At 35.4% G+C, this 18,776-nt stretch overlaps 1 protein-coding gene across 3 annotated transcripts in view; it reads right to left on the reverse strand.

Moving 5' to 3' along the window:
* ANKRD13C (ankyrin repeat domain 13C) overlaps nucleotides 1–18,776 on the reverse strand; it is a 67,601-nt gene that overhangs the window by 23,758 nt on the left and 25,067 nt on the right. Inside the window, exons 4-7 of one of the 3 annotated variants that reach the window (XM_080658312.1) lie at nucleotides 16,724–16,809; nucleotides 15,522–15,567; nucleotides 8,459–8,525; nucleotides 3,495–3,639 (exon numbers count right to left, since the gene is read on the reverse strand). In XM_080658312.1, coding sequence (XP_080514438.1) covers nucleotides 3,495–3,639; nucleotides 8,459–8,525; nucleotides 15,522–15,567; nucleotides 16,724–16,809 — 344 coding nt within the window. Of the gene's footprint in view, nucleotides 1–3,494; nucleotides 3,640–5,871; nucleotides 6,942–8,458; nucleotides 8,526–15,521; nucleotides 15,568–16,723; nucleotides 16,810–18,776 lie in introns of those variants that run through there. The other 2 variants (XM_080658313.1, XM_080658314.1) reach the window with 2 other exon arrangements.

Here is an 18,776-nt window from a genome sequence, read left to right on the forward strand (position 1 = left end):
TAGAACAGAACTCTTCCATAAATCATAGACTGATCATCACCATATCATTGAAAAAACCCTATTAGTAAAAAAAAAAAAAAAAAACCCTATTAGTTACAATCATTCAACAAAGATGTATTGAACAGTTATTACTTATATATGCACATTAGAATAAGCAAGTATTTCCTTCTTAAGGATTACTGCTCAAAACCCAGCTTATCTGTAATTTTTAGGCATAAAATACACACATATACATACCTTAAATACCAGTCCTTTGGTGACTTCATCAATACTATAATATCAGCTAATGTTTACACTACTAGCCTTAATCTTTGGTTTCTCTTTCAGTACCATATTTCTACTTACCTCTGCCTAGTTAGCTATGCTATTCTCATTTAATATTCAATAGGTCAAATTATTTATTAAATATCTGAATCTATAAGAAAGGTCAGCAAACTATGGCCAGCAGGCCAAATCCAATCCACTACGTTTTTCATAAAGTTTTATGGGAATATATCTATAATCATTCATGTACGTAATATCTCTGGCTGCTTTTATGCTAATCACAGCAGAGCTGAGTAGTTGTGACAGAGACTATATGGCATGCAAATATCTAAATATCTAAAATATGTATTATCTGTACCTTTACAGAAAGGTTCCCAAACTCTGGCCTAGAATGTACTGATGATGTATTAGGTACCAGAGACTACAACTAAATGAACCCTATAACCTTGAGAAGCTTAACCCCACAAAGGAAAAAAGCCACATAAACAAATAGCAGAAGAGGGTCTTTGATACCATATTCAATGAAAGCATAAAGAAAACAATGGTCACCTGGCAGGGGAGGAAGTGACACTAAGCAGTGCCCCTTAGGTATGAGGTAGCAAAAAGAAGGACATTCCAGGAAGTGGAAACAATGTGAACAATAAAATGAATGCTTAAATAGCCTGGTATGTCTGAAAAATTGCAAAGAGATAAGTACTACTGTGTCTAAGACAGCAAAGTAAGAAAAAGGCTGGAAAAGCCAGGTCACAGAAGGAACCATGTCATGCTAAGGAATGTGGATTTCACCCTTTAGGAACAGGAAACTTTAAAATGTCTTTAAAGAAGGCAGGTTTCATAAATTTGTTTTCAATGTTCAATCTATCTCCAATATGTGAGATAATTTAGAAGCAGAACAGAAGGGGGCCAGGAAGATCATTTGTAAGACTTGTGATAGTCCAGTTGAAAGATAATGAATATCTAAATTAAGGCATTAACACTATGAATAAAAAAGGGATATTTATTAGACACAGGGAGACAGAAATGACTACACATAATCTCTAATTAGAAAACATGGAGTATTAAGATGTCAAAAATAACTCCCAGTTACCTGGATCAATAGAAAATGATGTCATTCACCAAAAGAAGGAAAATAGGGGGGGGGGGGGGGGGAGGCATGTTTGGAAGGAAAATAATGAGTTTAGCTTTAGACAAACTAAATTTTGAAGTTATCTTAGAGACATACATGATATCCCATTTGAGTAGATAGGTCTCCACTCAGAAGATTTATCTGGGATACAAATATATACTTTGTGAGAATAAAAGAGATTATTGTGCCAGTTTGTAAAAATGAGAACCACATCAGAGGCAAATCAAGATTAAAGAGGTGAGTAGGGAACAGGGAAAGGAGAATAAGATGGAGAGAAGAGAAAAGAACAACAGACTAAGGTCAATTCATAAGGAAATGAAAATTTTAAGAACTGAGTTATCAATAATAGCAAATACTTCAGAGAAGTCTAATAAAGAGAAAGTTGAAACAAGTGTGCTGGTTTTAGCAATGGACTCAAAATGAGCATTATCCAAAATCCCAAACGTATTTCCTTTTCCAAATAACCCAATTTTATCAGTGGAAACCATCATTCCACTCCTCAAGACAGAATCACTATACTCACCCTTAAATCTTTCTAATTCTTAATTCACTCAATCTATTAGCAAGTCCTATTTATTTCATTCTTGAAAATGTAAGTTATAATTTCTTTCTTAATTATTCACTACACCATCCTAGTTAAGAACCTCATCACCTCTCAACTATATAACCATAACTTCCCTGCCTCCAATCTCTTCCTTTTCCAATCCATCCTGCATATCAGCTATGTGATATTGAAGATGTCATTTAATATCTGTAAGCCTCAATTTTCTCATGTGTAAAATGAAGATAATAAAAGTATTTACTTTGATAGGTTAAGAATTTAATGATAAATACTTTTTAATTAAAGTACTTAAATAATAGTTCCAATATGCTAGCAATTAATGCTTAATACTATATATACTAGTAATAGGTATACACTATTAATAAAGATCCACTATCCATAGCACCTAGAAGTGTCTAGCATTTAGTAGGTCCTTGAAAATGTTTAAGAAAGGAAGGGAGGGAAAATGAAAGAAATACATAAGATAAATTCACTTAAATTACTTTTAGATCATATCAATAATTTAAGAATCTATGACTCTGTTACTAACTACAGCAAATCCTAAGTTATCTTTCTGGCTTTTAAGACCTGCCATAAACCATCGCATACTTAATAAGAGAAAACTTCACTCTACTCAGATCTCTTTTCTGTTTCCCCAAAAGACCATTCTTATTCCCACTTCCCTGACTTTACTCACCCTGTGCTCCACAAGGAATACCTTCTCCTCTTCCAATCTAAATCTTCATTGCTCAGTGCCAATTAAGACACTACTTTTCAATAGTACACGTACAAGGTAACTAAGGTCTCATCAATAGATATGGTGGTATAAAGTTCTAATCTAAGAGATGTTGAGGAAGGAACCATAAGATGTGGTGAATGACAATATGCGGAAATGAAGTGGTGAAAAATAACAACAAAATTTAAAAAGTGACGAAACAAATTGTTGACTAAGAAAGTTTTGTAGTACTATCAATGATAAAGATACTAGAAAAGCTTTGTCTTTCCGGCATCTCTAAAAGCAGGGAAAGGGGCATTCAGGGAATAAAGGATGAGGATAATGGTGCATATAGTTTTCAATGATGGTTGGGTAGGCAATACCAACATGGATTTCTGATGTGATGAAAGGAAGATAATTTTGTACTTTAAGAAGAAAAAGATAAAAGAAAGGCAGTTAAAGAGTGAGGAAAAATAAGAGTACAGAGAGAGAATCAAAGTACAGATAAAGAGATAGGGATGGTCAGTAACATTTTAAAAGAAGCTAAGGTTGTAAGATAATAAATGGTGAAAGGGGCAGCACTGGTTCAACAAATGAGAACTAAGAGAAAATGGAGTTCACCTAACTAGCAGATCATCAATGAATTATGAGCAAACAGACTCACTGGCTTGGTCAAGATGAAAACCAGATGATAATATATAAAATAAAATAAAACTAAAAAACTAGTAGTAAGAAAATAAAAGCTTTAGGATCAATCCCAATTATACCTTAAGCCCTTTGAAACAATTACTCTGACACTTGGTTCCATACAAAGTCATTTTTTAAAAACCACTTAGAGGAATGCTCACCTCATGGTGTATTCGCTGATAAACTTTTTGTTCATTGTCTAATACTACAAAAGATTCAGAGGGTGCTGCATCCCCATTGAAAATGAAGCTTAAATCCCCTCGTTGGCACTTCATGTCAGTAAAGTCTATAAGAGTAGTGTCAAGCCTGTGAAAGATATGTAGATGAGAAATTCTGACAAATAAATTTCAATAACACTCCATAATAATTAAACCAAACTTTGTTCCTTCTAAACTCAAACCAAGATGCTAATACCATATTTCAAAGTCAAATTTAGAGAGAAAAAAACTAAATTTAAAATATCTTATTTAAATAGAACACACCAAAAGAATATTTAAATATATTCCATTTTACTTGTATTTCATTTTTCTGAATATATACTCTAATAAAGATTGTTTCCCCATTGCTGAAGTATTGTGCCTTTGTTCCCTACCATTTCCCTTACTGTAACAACTCCATAAAAATAACAACTTCAGGCCGAAACCGGTTTGGCTCAGTGGATAGAGCGTCGGCCTGCGGACTGAAGGGTCCCGGGTTCGATTCCGGTCAAGGGCATGTACCTTGGTTGCGGGCACATCCCTAGTGGGAGGTGTGCAGGAGGCAGCTGATCGATGTTTCTCTCTCATCGATGTTTCTAACTCTCTATCCCTCTCCCTTCCTCTCTGTAAAATATCAATAAAATATATTAAAAAAATAAAATAACAACTTCAGGACAGAAAAAGAAAGCAGACCTAACATTCTGATTCCTTTAAGACCATGTTACTGACTCAGCAGAGCAATTAAGAGGGTTGTAAAAGCAATGGATGTACCACATTCTTGGCCTTTTGCTCTACATCTATGCCTTATCCCTAACTATCAGATACCAAAACTTGCTTCATCCTTCCACTTGGTAACCCACTTAACTTATTCCAAAATCTTTTAGCCTTTCTGTTTGACTTCCCAGATTCAATTAGCATTCTCTTTTCCAACATCTCCACAGCCTGAAAATCTTATGGATCATTCCTATGTCAAAAGCTCATAGATTCACTTCAGTGTATTTATTGTGGTCTTTGGTAACCAAGACCTGACACAGTCTACCCCAATGAGTTGGTCTCAAATTTCACAAATCACTACTTGCTGAAATTAGGGAGAGTACTGGAATGGAAAAGTTCCCAAGTACCCTAAAGTCCTTCAATCTTTGAAGACTTTGTAGATCACATCAGGACCTCTCTGACTAGCTGCTCAAAACATAGTCCTTAATCTAAGAAATGGGTTGACACATTTGTTATATGATGGTGATCATGCCCAAGGAAACACCTTTAAGTCTCTGTGAAAGATCCACTCTGGCTACTGAGTTCTAATGCAATTATAAGAATTCATTACTTTGTAGGCTTTTCAGTTTTCACCCTGGACAAGGCAAAGTGAATGGGCATTCTTGGTTTCCCTACACAAAAAGGCTGAGAAATGAAACATCTCACATACTGCATCAAAAGAATAACTAGGGTTATTTTTAAAAGTAAAAGTGAGCCCTGGCTGGTGTGACTCAGTTGGTTGGGTGTTGTCCTTGCAACAAGAGGTCACTGGATTGATTCCCGGTCAGAGCACATGCCCAGGTTGTGGGCTCAATTCCCAGTAGGGGGTGTGCAGGAGGCAGCAGATCAATGTTTCTCTCCCTCTCCCTCTCCCTCTCAAATCAATAAAAAACTTTTTTAAAAAAATGTGAAAGTGGCCCTAACTGGTTTGGCTTAGTGGATAGAGCGTCGGCGTGCGAACTGAAAGGTCTCAGGTTCGATTCCAGTCAAGGGCATGTACCCTGGTTGCGGGCACATCCCCAGTAGGAGGTGTGCAGGAGGCAGCTGATCGATGTTTCTCTCTCATCGATGTTTCTAACTCTCTCTCTCCCTTCCTCTCTGTAAAAAATCAATAAAATATATATTTTAAAAAAATGTGAAAGTGGTCCTATTAATAATTTTACCAGATAACAGGGATGAACCAGACCAAATAGGAAAGTTTGATTACCCTATGTGCAAGGAGCTCTTCTCTGAGCCATATAAAATATATATATTCCCTCAGAATGAAATCAAGAAGCACTAAAAAAAGCAAGTCACCAACTCCTGTAGGGATGAACCCTGTCTGCTGCTTTATAACTGAATTCTGGCTTCTGGTCTGCTGCCAGTGGCCTGCTATTGCACTACTAGTGTTTGTACTGCTAAACATGTCGTGTTGTTGCTTGTACATATGGCATAAAAGAAAATAATGCTAGTTAAAGGGGCTAAATCTTCCCTTTATAAGGTGTGGACTACTGATAGTATAAAAAAGAAACAGATCAATTTATATAAGTGCCCTATTTGGACTCTAAGCTTCAGCTACCAGGAAACTCTATCCCCGACATAAAATAACCTTTTAAAAAGGGTGGGTGGCCAGAACAGTCTCTGTCTCCATTCCATTCTTGCCCATCCTGGATGAGTGTGGTAGTGAGTTGCAAGGGGTAAGGGTGAAAATAGTGAGAAAAGAGATACAAAGAGAGGCAGAGACAGATTTACATGGTGATATTTAAGCTCCTAGATATAGTCACACCTAAGATCAGTAACAGTCAATTTTTATTTCATCTGTACTTTTATAATTTGCAATTGAAATAAGACTATCTAATACATCTTCTGCAATATCCCTGACATATTATATTGCCTAGTAAATATCACACATGCCTCATAATGATAAAATTTATCATGATATTTTAATGTATTAACTATTCCTGTGCTTTAAGCCTATGAACCCAAATATTAATTTTTGACATGTAATGGCTATGAAGAACAAAAAATTCTTTATATAAATGCAAAGATTTAAACAGAAAATACTTTCTGAGATAAAAACTTGAAAAATGCCAAATAGCACTGAAAAAGGAAATAGAGCCTTCTCTCAAGACAGGAAAAGCCTGAAATAGGGCAAAGTTTGCAATGATCATTTCAATCAGTGGGTACAGATCACCTCAAATTATTAAAATTAATAGTGAAAATGTTTTAGTATTCACAATAAAGCTGCTTACACTTTCCTATTTCTACCAAAGTATTTCATCTCTCCTTGACACCAAAAAAGATATTTTACATGATCAAATGCCTGTTATGAGGTATGAGTAAACTTTAAATATTTCTTTGATATAGTTAAAATTCAGCTTCATTTGAAGTGATGTTTTAAAAAACTAATAGTCTTTTGACATTTAAATTTGAAAGTTTTTATTTAATGTTAACGTAATTTTTAGAAGTCAATTCTTGTCATATATGCAAAAAAACTTTGCCAAACTTCCTAAAATCCAGCCTTTCCATTAATGTGGTAAACTTTGTTTAGAAATGAGAACTTTAGAACCTATCACATTTTTCCTTCATCCTCAGCTGCTGGTAAGCCCTACGTCTGAGGGTCTTACTACATTAAAGTAGCTTCCTCCTAACCTACATTTCTATAACAATGATTCTCCCTCAGGCTCCTATTCTCATGTCTCCATTTTAACCATTTTGTGGTTTTATTATCTATATTTATTATATAATATTAATAATAAAATTTACTGCCAAAAGTCATATATGTGATATAATTTTTTGAAAGAAAAAGTTCCTCCTTTTTTTTTGCTATTTCTAAAAATCAAACAAAACTAAAAGTAACCTTTTTTTTTTTTTTAAGTATAGCACATGGAAGAAAATACTATTCTCCCAAATTATCTACCACCTTTGGCAAGTGCCTATATTAAACATTTTTAAATTGATGAATCATTTTTTTTGAATCCACAATATACTATTAACAATGGGCTGCTGAATTAAACCTACATCATTATCAAATTCTTTCCTAGTTTCTCTTGTATATTTTTCTGTAATTTCCAAGGTTTCTATAATTACCATGAACTTAATGTGCATGAGCACTTTCATAATTAGAAACTTCTGAAGAGGTTATTTTTTAAAAAACAAAAATCCAGAAACTTCTACTTTAATCTAATTCTACTGCTTGAGAATAATTACCCTAGAACTTACTTCCAACTAAAGATTATCTCTTCCACTAGAATTCAACATATTACATAATGAATTTTATACAGTTTGTTTTTTAAAATTTCTGCCTTGTGACATGGTAGGAACTGACAGGAAGTTGGAGGTCCTGGCTCACCTACTAATTTGCAAAGTGCTCCTATAAAAATCACTTCACTTTCTCATCTATATAACAAACAGTTTACATGAAATAATATTTTAAGACATTTCCAGTTCTAACCCCTTACATATCCAAATTAATATTCTGGATATGTATAAAGATATATATTTAATATTATATATATGTATATGTAATTTATAAATATACTGATATACTTATATATATAAGTTGGCATATTCACTAGCATTATATGACTTTCATATATTTAATTTACAAATATACCTACATTAATATAAAGCTAAAGACATAAGGAATGATAAAAGTGAAATTCTGAAATGAGTAAAATAAATATTTTCCACATAATCCAATCATCAATCTTAAGTTTTAAAAGAAAACAGAGGAATATTAAATTTAGTCTTAAAGAGTTCACTAGAATAGATAAATGATTGAACAGATGAATGGATTCATGGATGGGTACATTGGGAACAGAAGGGTATAAGAGTAGGGAAAGAAGGACAAGATTTAGGTCTTCTACTTATGTGTCCCTTATTCCTTAAAAAGCCAGGATCAAGGAGATGACCATCTTAAATCTTCTTAGTATTACATCATGTTCTTCACTGTTTGCCTTCTAGATATTCTGTAGTTGAATAAGAATAATACCTTTGTTTTAGTCAAGAGTTGATACCTTTGGTTATCTGTATATAGTATGTCTCAAATGAGATAAAATGTTGTGACTTTATTACAGCATGTTTAAGTTATAAAATACTACATCCTAATGTAAGCTATTACTACAGGGGCGGGGGAAAACTTCCTCTAAATCTCAATTTTCTATTATTCAGGGAAAAAAATCAAATCACCTTACCTGATATTGATACCTTGTTTGTATATTTTACATGCATCAGAAGGCAGAATTCGGGAAAGTAAAGGCACTGTATTTTTTAAAAAGAAGAGGTAAAAATTAACTAGAAGAATAATGTGAACATTTTAGGATTTAATCAGAATTATAATAATTTCTTTTAAAATAGTATTTTCCCACTTAAAATAATATGTAAAGCAATTTTGAGCAAATTCAAGTATCTATTATTTAATTGTATTTGCTGTATAGTTCACCACATTCCCCACCACCACCAGTAGCAGAGTTGATAAAATGTTCCTCATGGGTACATATTGTAGGATATTATTAAAGATGAGAAAACTATGCCCTTGGTAACTAAACCCTCCTGAATGGGTAAGTGGATGGACCTGAATCCTATCTGATCCTTTAAATATAATGTGATTAAATAGTAGAAAATAGCCTGGCTGGTGTGGCTCAGTGGTTGAACATTGACCTATAAACCAGAAGGTCACAGTTTGACGCTCTGTCAGGGCACATGCCCAGTGGGATGCATGCAGGAGGCAGCCAATCAATGATTCACTTTCATCACTGATGTTTCTATCTCTCTCCCTCTCCCATCCTCTCTGAAATCAATAAAAATATATTTTAAAATAAATAAATCAATCCTATATAATAAAAGCGTAATATGCAAATCGACTGAACGGTGGAACGACTGGTGGGCGGGGGGCAGGACTGGCGAGCAGGTGTCTCCAGGCCAGCCAAGGTGCATGCCAGTGGGCAGAGGGAGGGGATGGCAATGGGGTGGGGGTGGAGGTGGCGGCAGCAGTGACGGGGCGATTCGGGGCGGAGCCGGACACTCACCATCCCTGGGGTCGCTTCCCGCAGAGGGCGGCCACTGGCAGCAGTGGTGCAATGGGGGGCGGGGCCAGCCACTGGCCACCTGTACCGTCCCGATTGCCTGCCGGTCACCTCCCACAGAGGGAGGCCAGACTGCAGCTTAGGCCCACTCCCTGCCAGTTGGCTATCCCCTGAGGGCTCCCAGACTGCGAGAGGGCACAGGCCGGGCTGAGGGACCCCCCTCCGAGTGCACGAATTTTCATGCACGTGGCTTCTAGTAGATAGATGATAGATAGATAGATAGATAGATAGATAGATAGATAGATACTAGAAAGTAATGTGTATTACAGAAAAAGTCATTTTTAAAGCTAAATAATTGAATTTGAGTTTGAATCCTATATGTGACCTTGGTTACTTAAGCACACAGAACCTCAGTTTCAAAATCTATAAAATGGAATCATACTGTTTATTTATAGATGTCTATATTCCACGTTGCTCACATTCATATCACAGCTATTTTTTGATAGCTTTTTTAAAAAATATATTTTATTGCTTTTTTACAGAGAGGAAGGGAGAGGGATATAGAGTTAGAAACATCAATGAGAGAGAATCATCAATCAGCTGCCTCCTGCACACCTCCCACTGGGGATGTGCCCACAACCAAGGTACACGCCCTTGACCGGAATCGAACCTGGGACCCTTCAGTCCGCAGGCTGACGCTCTAACAACCGAGACAAACCAGCTAGGGCTTTTGATAGCTTTTTATTAGTTATTATCTGCCATACTTTGGGGAAATAGGAGTTATTGTATGGATGAATAAATCTGTGTAATAGGTTATAATAAACTACCACATACCAATAAAGAAAAAAATGTGAAGGTAAAAATTCCTGAAAGTAAGATCATATCAGATGTGTATGTGAGTGTGTGTGCATGTATATATATATAGACAGACAGATAGATATCTTACACATATATGTATATATATATATTTGAGAGAGAGAGAGAGAGAGGGAGAGGGACAGAGCTAGAAACATGGATGAAAAACATCATTGATTGGCTGCCTCTTGCACAACCCCTACTAGGGATCGAGCCCACAACCCAGGCATGTGCCCTGAATGGGAATCGAACCCTGACCTCTTGGTTCCTGGGTCGACACTGAACCACTGAGCCACACCAGCCGGGCTACAGGTATATTTTTTTAAATTCAGTGTTTAAAATGGGTGCTAAGTCAACCTGTGTTAGAAAGAAACAAAAACTTCAGAGAAAATTAAAGACTAGATTTTTAGTTAGCTTTTTCAGAAGTATCAATATTTTCTAAACACTAAAGGTACACTTAATATATCAATGTCTTTTTAAAATCGTGAGCGGTTACTGAATCTAAAATGATTTCCAGCAATGAAGACTGTTTTCTAGACATTTTACTATACAAAAATAAGAAAAGTTTACTGCTCAAAGAGAAAATACTACCAACTAACAGTTACCCTAGTCAAAGTATATAAGAAATCATTTTCTGATAAAAAAAAATCCCTTATATGAAACAACAGAAGTTGAGAAAAGCAATAGTAGCATAAATTTATGTAAACAGCCAAAGCTCTTCTTTCATGCTCATTGAGATCCAGTTTTCCTGTCAAATATTTGATGTAGCATGAACAAAATGATCAGAAGATAGCATTCAAAATTAATTTAACCTAATCTACTACATATTTGGAAATAGTATGGAAACCTACAAAAACAAAATTTAGAAAAAGCAAAAGAGGCAGAAATGAATACAAAGAGAAAATAAAATGCTTAGAAGTAATTTTTCATAAGCACAATTTCAAGTATTATTTCATAAATAAATCTCAAGAAAATAATCTAACGCAGAAAATAAGAAAATCACTTAAATATAAAACAAGAAGAATGATAGGATATACTTGTAGTGATTGAAAATAATGTATCTGAAGAGCATTTAAAGATGTTAAATATGTTTATGTAAAATAAAAAATCAGGATATAAAAAAAGCTTGGGGATTTGGGAGAGTGGCAAAAAAAGCTACAAAACAAAAGGAAAGATGGAATAATATCAACAAAAAAGATTTCTCCTATGAAATGAATTCTAAAAATAGAGCAATTTATATTTTCCCAATTCTGTGATGACTTTTTCCTTTCCCGTGTAAACTGAACAATTAAACTCTATATTTTAAGTTAGCTCAGTATAATCTGAGAGTCTAACATGCCATTCCAAAGGTAGCATAATTCACTGAACTGAAAAAGAGTCTCTAAATTTAAATTTTGGTTTTGCTATCACTTACTTCCTGATTTTAATTAGCATGTCTAAGCCTAATGTTTTTCATTCATAATATGCAAATAACAACCCCAAATATATAGGGTAGAATGGATATTCTGTAGATAATAAGATAAAGAAACTTCTTAAATTATCAGTTTTTCTGTTGAAACATGTTATATGCATAATCCTAATTTTGAAGTAGTGATTATGATACTGTAAATTAGTTAACATTTTACAATATATACAAGGCTTCCTTCAAAAACATGATTACATTTCAATCACAACAAAACAAAAATTTGCAAAAGATGGGGCAATTATTATCCCCACTTTAACCAAGTCTGAAGCTATTTTCAGCCAAACACTGAATATGACAGCATAGGAAACAGTAGAGTTTGCATGCTCCACTTCCTCTAAATTAAACTTAATCCTGGGATCTCAATATTTCTTAGATTCCCCCTTACTTCTGGGTTGGGTTGCCTTTTTTTTTTTTTTTTTTTTTTAGGGTTTTGACAAGGAGAAGAAACATGCCTAAACTCTAGAATAAAATTTGATAACTGAATCTAATAATAAAAATTATCCAGTGTTTTTAAATCCAACGTGTATAAGCTAAATCTAGCCAATGAGTTTTATTTTATTTTATTTTTTTTAATATATTTTATTGATTTTTTACAGAGAGGAAGGGAGAATGATAGAGTTAGAAACATGGGTGGGAGAGAAACATCGATCAGCTGCCTCCTGCACACCTCCCACTGGGGATGTGCCTGCAACCAAGGTACATGCCCTTGACTGGAATCGAACCCGGGACCCTTCAGTCCGCAGGCCGACGCTCTATCCACTGAGCCAAACCGGTTACAGCTAGCCAATGAGTTTTAGTTTTTAGAATTACATATGACATCTAACCATCAGGAGCTAGGTTTGACACAAAATCAGAAAAATCCTTTATCAGCAATGAACAGATGTGCTGACTTTTTTGTGTCAAAGTCAAGTTCTCAAAAAAAACGATAATTTCAACAAGTACCTCAGGGGTTGCATCATGAATTTGATTATGTAACATTTATAATGTGTTTGTAACTATAGATGTATGTACACTTTAAGGAGTGATTACATCCATTTCTATTTCTTCATATAATTGAACTGTCACTTTCAAAATATTTTAAAACATTTTGCTCAGCAAGATAAATGGACTATTTTAGAATTTAAACCACTAATATTACTAAGAGAATCAGTTAAAGAACATTATACTCAAGGGACACTCTTAGTTTAAGATCACCAAGGAAGATAGGGTCTCAATAAAATGATAAAAAACAGTGAAAAAAAATGTATTTTGACTTTAGACCAATTTGACTTGGAGCTCTTTTATTATTCAAAGCCACTACAAACCTCTTTTCCTCTCAACGGTCTAGTACACCAGGGCTTCTGAATGATATATAAAGCATAAAGGAAAGATAGGCCTATCAGAATAAAAAAATCATGTGTGATTTTGATGAAGCCAAAACTAGCCCGATCAGGTAGAGTTGTAACAATTTTGAAAAGAACTAATTTTATTTAGGAATTAAAACTTTACATTTAGAGATTTAAAACATTAGAAAAACCTTAATCATCCATGCTGTAAAGTATTATGCAGCTGTTAAAATAAATGAAGTACTTCCTCATGAACTAATATGGTAGGATGCCTGTGATATATTAAATAAGAATGACAAATTGCATAACCATACAATAGTATGATTCCCATTAAAAAAAGAATGCTCAGGCCCAGCTGGTGTGGCTCAGTGGTTTTGTGTTGACTTATGAACCAGGAGGTCACGGTTCCATTTGGGTCAGGGTACATGCCCAGGTTGTGAGCTGCATACCCAGTGGGGGATGTGCAGGAGGCCACCAATCAATAATTCTTTCTCATCAATGATATTTCTATCTCTCTCCCCCTCTCCCTTCCTCTCTGAAATCAATCCTATCTAATAAAAGAGTGATATGCAAATTAACCATCACTCCGTTGCACCCACCAGCCACACCCACCAGCCAATCAGGAGCAAGTATGCAAATTAATCCCAACCAAGATGGCTGTGGCCACAGAGCGAGCAGGAGGCTTGGGTTTCCCAGGCAATGAAGGAAAACAAGCTTTCCGCACACCCTGGTGGGCCCAGGCCTCCACTCAAGGCTACAAAGTTTCAATTATAGAAGATAAATAAATCCCAGATACTAGGGCCTCCCCTTGGGTCGCTGGGGGGCGTGGCTGGCCTGCAACCACCACAGGCCCCTCGCCCAGGCCGCCCCACGCCCCAAGGGAACACCCACACTGATCCAGTACACTCTTCAGAGCAAACCAGTTGGCCCCACCCGTGCACCAGGCCTCTATCCTATCTAATAAAAGGGCAATATGCAAATTGACTGTCACTCCAACACAAAAGATGGCTGCCCCTATGTGGTCAAAGATCCTGCCCCCATGTGGACACAAGATGGCTGCCACAAGATGGCCTGCAGGGGAGGGCAATTAGGGGTGACCAGGCTGGCAGATGAGGGAAGTTGGGGGTGACCGGGCCTGCAGGAAAGGGCAGTTGGGGGGGACCCAGGCCTGCAGGGGAGAGCAGTTGGGGGAACCAGGCCTGCAGGGGAGGGCAGTAAGGGGCAAACAGGCTGGCAGGGGAGCAGTTAGGTATCAATCAGGCTGGCAGGGGAGTGGTTAGGGGGTGATCAGGCTGGCAGGCAGAAGCGGTTAGGGGCAATCAGGAAGGCAGGCAGGTGAGCAGTTGGGAGCCAGCAGTCCTGAATTGGAGAGGGTGTAGGCTGGGCTGAGGGACACCCGCCCCATGCACAAATTTCGTGCACCAGGCCTCTAGTAAAAATATATTAAAAAAAAAAAGAATGCTAAGCATATATTTGTGCGCCCACACTCACACATTTGTAAACATTAAAAAAAGATTTCAAAGCATTAGTATGAAATGTTTACAGTGATTTCCATATTTGTCATTATCTGATTTACTTCTATAATTACTTTATGATTTTTTACAATTATTTTTACAATTATAGAGCATTCATATATCTTTATATCATAAAATTAATTCGGATGCTTCAAAAAAATGTAAGCTCATATATATACATTACATTTGTTTAAAATTTTTAAACAAAATTTAGTTGTTTTGGCAGTTGGTTAGTTAGTAAAGGTCACTAGGAACAAGCTTCCTATTTAAACAAAGGGAAAAGAGAAACTTACTAAGGTAAAAATAAATGACTGCAAAATATCTTGGAATTAAGGTCTTTCATAAATAAGAGAAAGAATGTGCAACCAAACAGTATGTTAAGACTGTGGCTATAGCCCTAGCTGTCTGGCTCAGTGGATAGAGCATTGGCCTGCAGTCTGAAGGGTCCCAATTCCAGTCAAGGGTACAAGCTGAATGGCGGGTTTGATCCCCAGTAGGGGGCGTGAAGGAGGCAGCCAATCAATGATTCTCTCTCATCATTGATGTTTCAGTCTCTCTTCCTCTCCCTTTTCTCTGAAATCAATCAAAATATATTTAAAATGGAAAAAGACAGTAGCCAAAAAGTATATAGGAAAAGTGGCAAAAATGATTGAAAGTTGATAAAATATCCAAAATCAAATGTTAACCAAATTCTGCACATTCAGGGATCCAAGTACTATATCAAACATCCTTTAATTCAGTAATCTAATAATCTCATAATTGTACTCTCTTCCTCTGAACATTCCTTAAAGTATTTAATATTTAAACCTGCATTTCATTGTTTAAAAATGTAAGACATTTTTAATCTTAAAATAAAAATTATAAAAGTTACTAATCAGGTTGAGATAATGAAATATCACTTCAGTGCTTTACAAACAACCACTTCAGTTTTTCCATTCAACATAATGGAAAGTATTAGTTATCCTGGGGCAAGTATCAAATTTGTTATGTTAACAAATATATACAATAGTTATTTTTACATTTGCAATTCTGCATGTGTACATATTTTATATAGTAAAATATAACACTCTTACCCCAGCTTTGAAAATCCCAGTGAAGTTCTAGATAAAAGTCACCTAGCTAGAAAATGAAATATGAATAATTACTGAATGCACCTTAGTTAATAGCTCTTATATCTATTTAACATTTTGCTTTTTAAAAATCTGTTATCATTTAAGGTCTACAGACAAAAATAGAAAATTTCAATGTTTAGATTAGAGAAAAAGAAAATAATGTCCATTATTTAAAATAAAACATTACAACAGCACACATTTATCTACAAAGGAAAATGTGCACCACTATATATTTTATAACACTTTAATTACATAGGAAAATATCTGAAACTGAAAGACATTTAAATTTGCATAAATATTCCTTTTCTCAGCATAACTAAAATAACAATAAGTACTATTGTAAAAATAGTTAATAACTTTAGAAGTTATAAAAAATGATTTCCAAAATGATTATTTATATAGCCTCATAATGGCCTAAAAAAACAACCCATTACAATAGAAACTTTTATCTCTGCAAAGTAACACAAAGGTTTATTAAATCTGAAATAATGTTACCATATGAGAACTATAGAGCAAAATTTTATTTCACAAATTAAAAACTAAACACCCAAAGACTATAACTGTTAAAGAAACTATTATAATCAAATATTCTAAAGAAAAAAATTGTATCTTCAGAGCTCAAAAAAAAAAAAAAAAAAAAAAAAGGCATACCTAAGAAAAGACATAATCATCATCTTTCTTCCACATTTATTTTAGGCATCAAAAATCCAGAAGAAAATATCAGAAAATAAACCTCTCATTCTGTGCCAGCACCCCCAGCTCTTACCATCAAGAGGAGGACACAAAAAGAATTATATAAGGAAAATGCAAACTGCTCCTGCTAGGAGCAGGGGCTGCAGCTCTTAGAAATCTTCTAATCCAAAGGACAAAGAAAAATTATTGCCATTAACTATGACCCAGCTCTTTTTTCTTAGAGCTCTCATCTAAGAACGCAATAATTCTTTACTTTCCTAGTTCAAAGTGAATGGTGCTTCCCATAAGAGTACATTTTTACATCATAATCAGAGTATTTTGTTATGTTATTATTGCTTAACTTAAGCAGGATTTTTACCATTTCTTGACCTTTAATAATTAGTGAGAAATTAGACTGTATTTTAAAAAATGCTTAAAATCACACTTACAATTATTCTTTGAATACAAAATCAGCAAAGAAAATTGCCTACCTCTTTCAAGGCTTTTAATAATCGAGGTCGTTTTTCTTCAACACTTTCCCTGGATTGCTGTTTAAGCTTCCTTAAAAGAGCAGTAACTAAAATTTAAATTTAAAAATTTTTTTAATTTAAAATAGATTTCACCATACTAAAAAATTTTATTTCATAAATAAAATTTTATTTCACTGACTTTTATACAGATATATTGAGAGATGTAGTTAGTAAATAAGTTTAGTAAGGCCATTATTATTCACACTAATTTTCCTAGTTTTAAATTATCTGTATGAATTTACCTGACTGAGCCAAGATTTACCAATCTGAATCAGATAATGCAATGTCCTGTTGTAATACTGATCTAAAAGATCTCAAAGTTAGCAGATCTCAAAAATCCCATTGGATACCACTTTTCTAAAAACATAAGTATCTACAACTGTTTCCAGGTACTGTATATCTGTTCAAATTTTCAGTAGAGGTTGTATTTTCACATAATACTAATAAAGAAAAAAATACAGAAATGAATCCTATTCTATCTTTAACAATAACTTCTGAATCTAATAAAACCTGAAGACCTCCTTAGTATTTTCTCAATAGTTAAGAGATTCAAATGTAAACACTGCATTAAAGTGCAAACCCCGGCTTTACTACTTATTAGCTGTGTATGAACTTGGACAAGTTATAAAATTTTCCCAAACTTAAGTTTCTTTTTTTTCATTTGTCAAATAAGAATAAAATAAAATCTACTATATAGTTACTGTTAAGCCTCAATATAACTTATTACTGTGCTTACAATTAAGTAAATATTTTTATCTATTAGAATGATGGTCTAAAGTTGACTAGCAAAAATCAGTTAACTGCTAACGTTTACTGAAATAAGGGAAAACACTAGACTTGAATGAATTAAGGCTAGCAAAATAAGGAGGAAAAGTGTAAGTTGAGATTAAAAAAGATATACATCAATACGTGATTTCTCCTCCTAGTCCTGACATATTTTTTCATATACATATACAGATATACTAGAAGCCCAGTGCATGAAAATTCATACACTGGAAGGGGGGGTCCCTCAGCCCGGCCTGCCCTCTCTCACAGTCTGGGAGTCCTCAGGGGCAGGAGGCGACCCAGCAATCAGGGGAAGATGACGCCCCCATCACACCTCTGCTGCTGCCACTGCTGGCAGCACAAGGCTCGGCCGGCCCTGGTTACCTGAGCCTCGGGCGACCCCTGGGTGGCTGGGCAGCCGCCATTCGAGACTTGCCTGTGCCTCGGGCTGGCCCTGGGTGGCTGGGGGGCTGAGGGGACAGGGTGCCGCCATCTTGTGGCTGTGGGCGCTTCCATCTTTGAGGGCATGGCAGTCAATTAGCACATTCCCTCCTTATTGGCTGTGGGTGCTGGCATGTTTGTGAGGGTGTGACAGTCAATTAGCATATTCCTCTTTATTAGATAGGCTATGTAAAAATACTATTTTTTCTATTTTACAATATGCAGTCTTATAAACTATTTCAAGCCTATGCAGAATACACACAAAAACAGAAGGTTAAAAAAAGGGAAAGTTCTAGCTGGTTTGGCGCAGTAGATGGAGCATTGGCCTGCAGACTGAAGGATCCTGGATTTGATTCTGGTCAAGGGCATGTGCCTTGGTTGCAGGCTTTTCCCAGCCCTGGTCAGGAGCCTGTGGGAGTCAACCAATCAATGTGTCTCTCTAACATCGATGTTTCTCTCTCTCTCTGTCTCTCTCCCTCCCTTCCACTCTCTAAAAAACAATGGAAAAATATCCTCAGGTGAGGATTTAAAAATTAAAAAAAAACAACAACGAAAGAAACAGAAAGAATGGCAGTGAAAGATTGAACCAGATTTGTTTTGTCCACATAGGCCAAATTAGGAAAAGGCCAAGGAAGAATTCTGAAGAACAGTAAAATTTATTCTTACTTTTAACCATAGGTCTAACAATAATTCCAATATATTTTAAAAAGCCAAAAAGCAAAGAAAAATGTTTAAATTACTAAAGATCTTTCAGACCAGTAAAAGAGGCTGAGACCTAGAAGCCAAAGAACATGAGACCTGATCTCAT

The sequence above is a fragment of the Plecotus auritus genome (genome assembly GCF_963455305.1).
Source record: "Plecotus auritus genome assembly, chromosome: 2".
In the NCBI taxonomy this organism is placed as follows: domain Eukaryota; kingdom Metazoa; phylum Chordata; class Mammalia; order Chiroptera; family Vespertilionidae; genus Plecotus; species Plecotus auritus.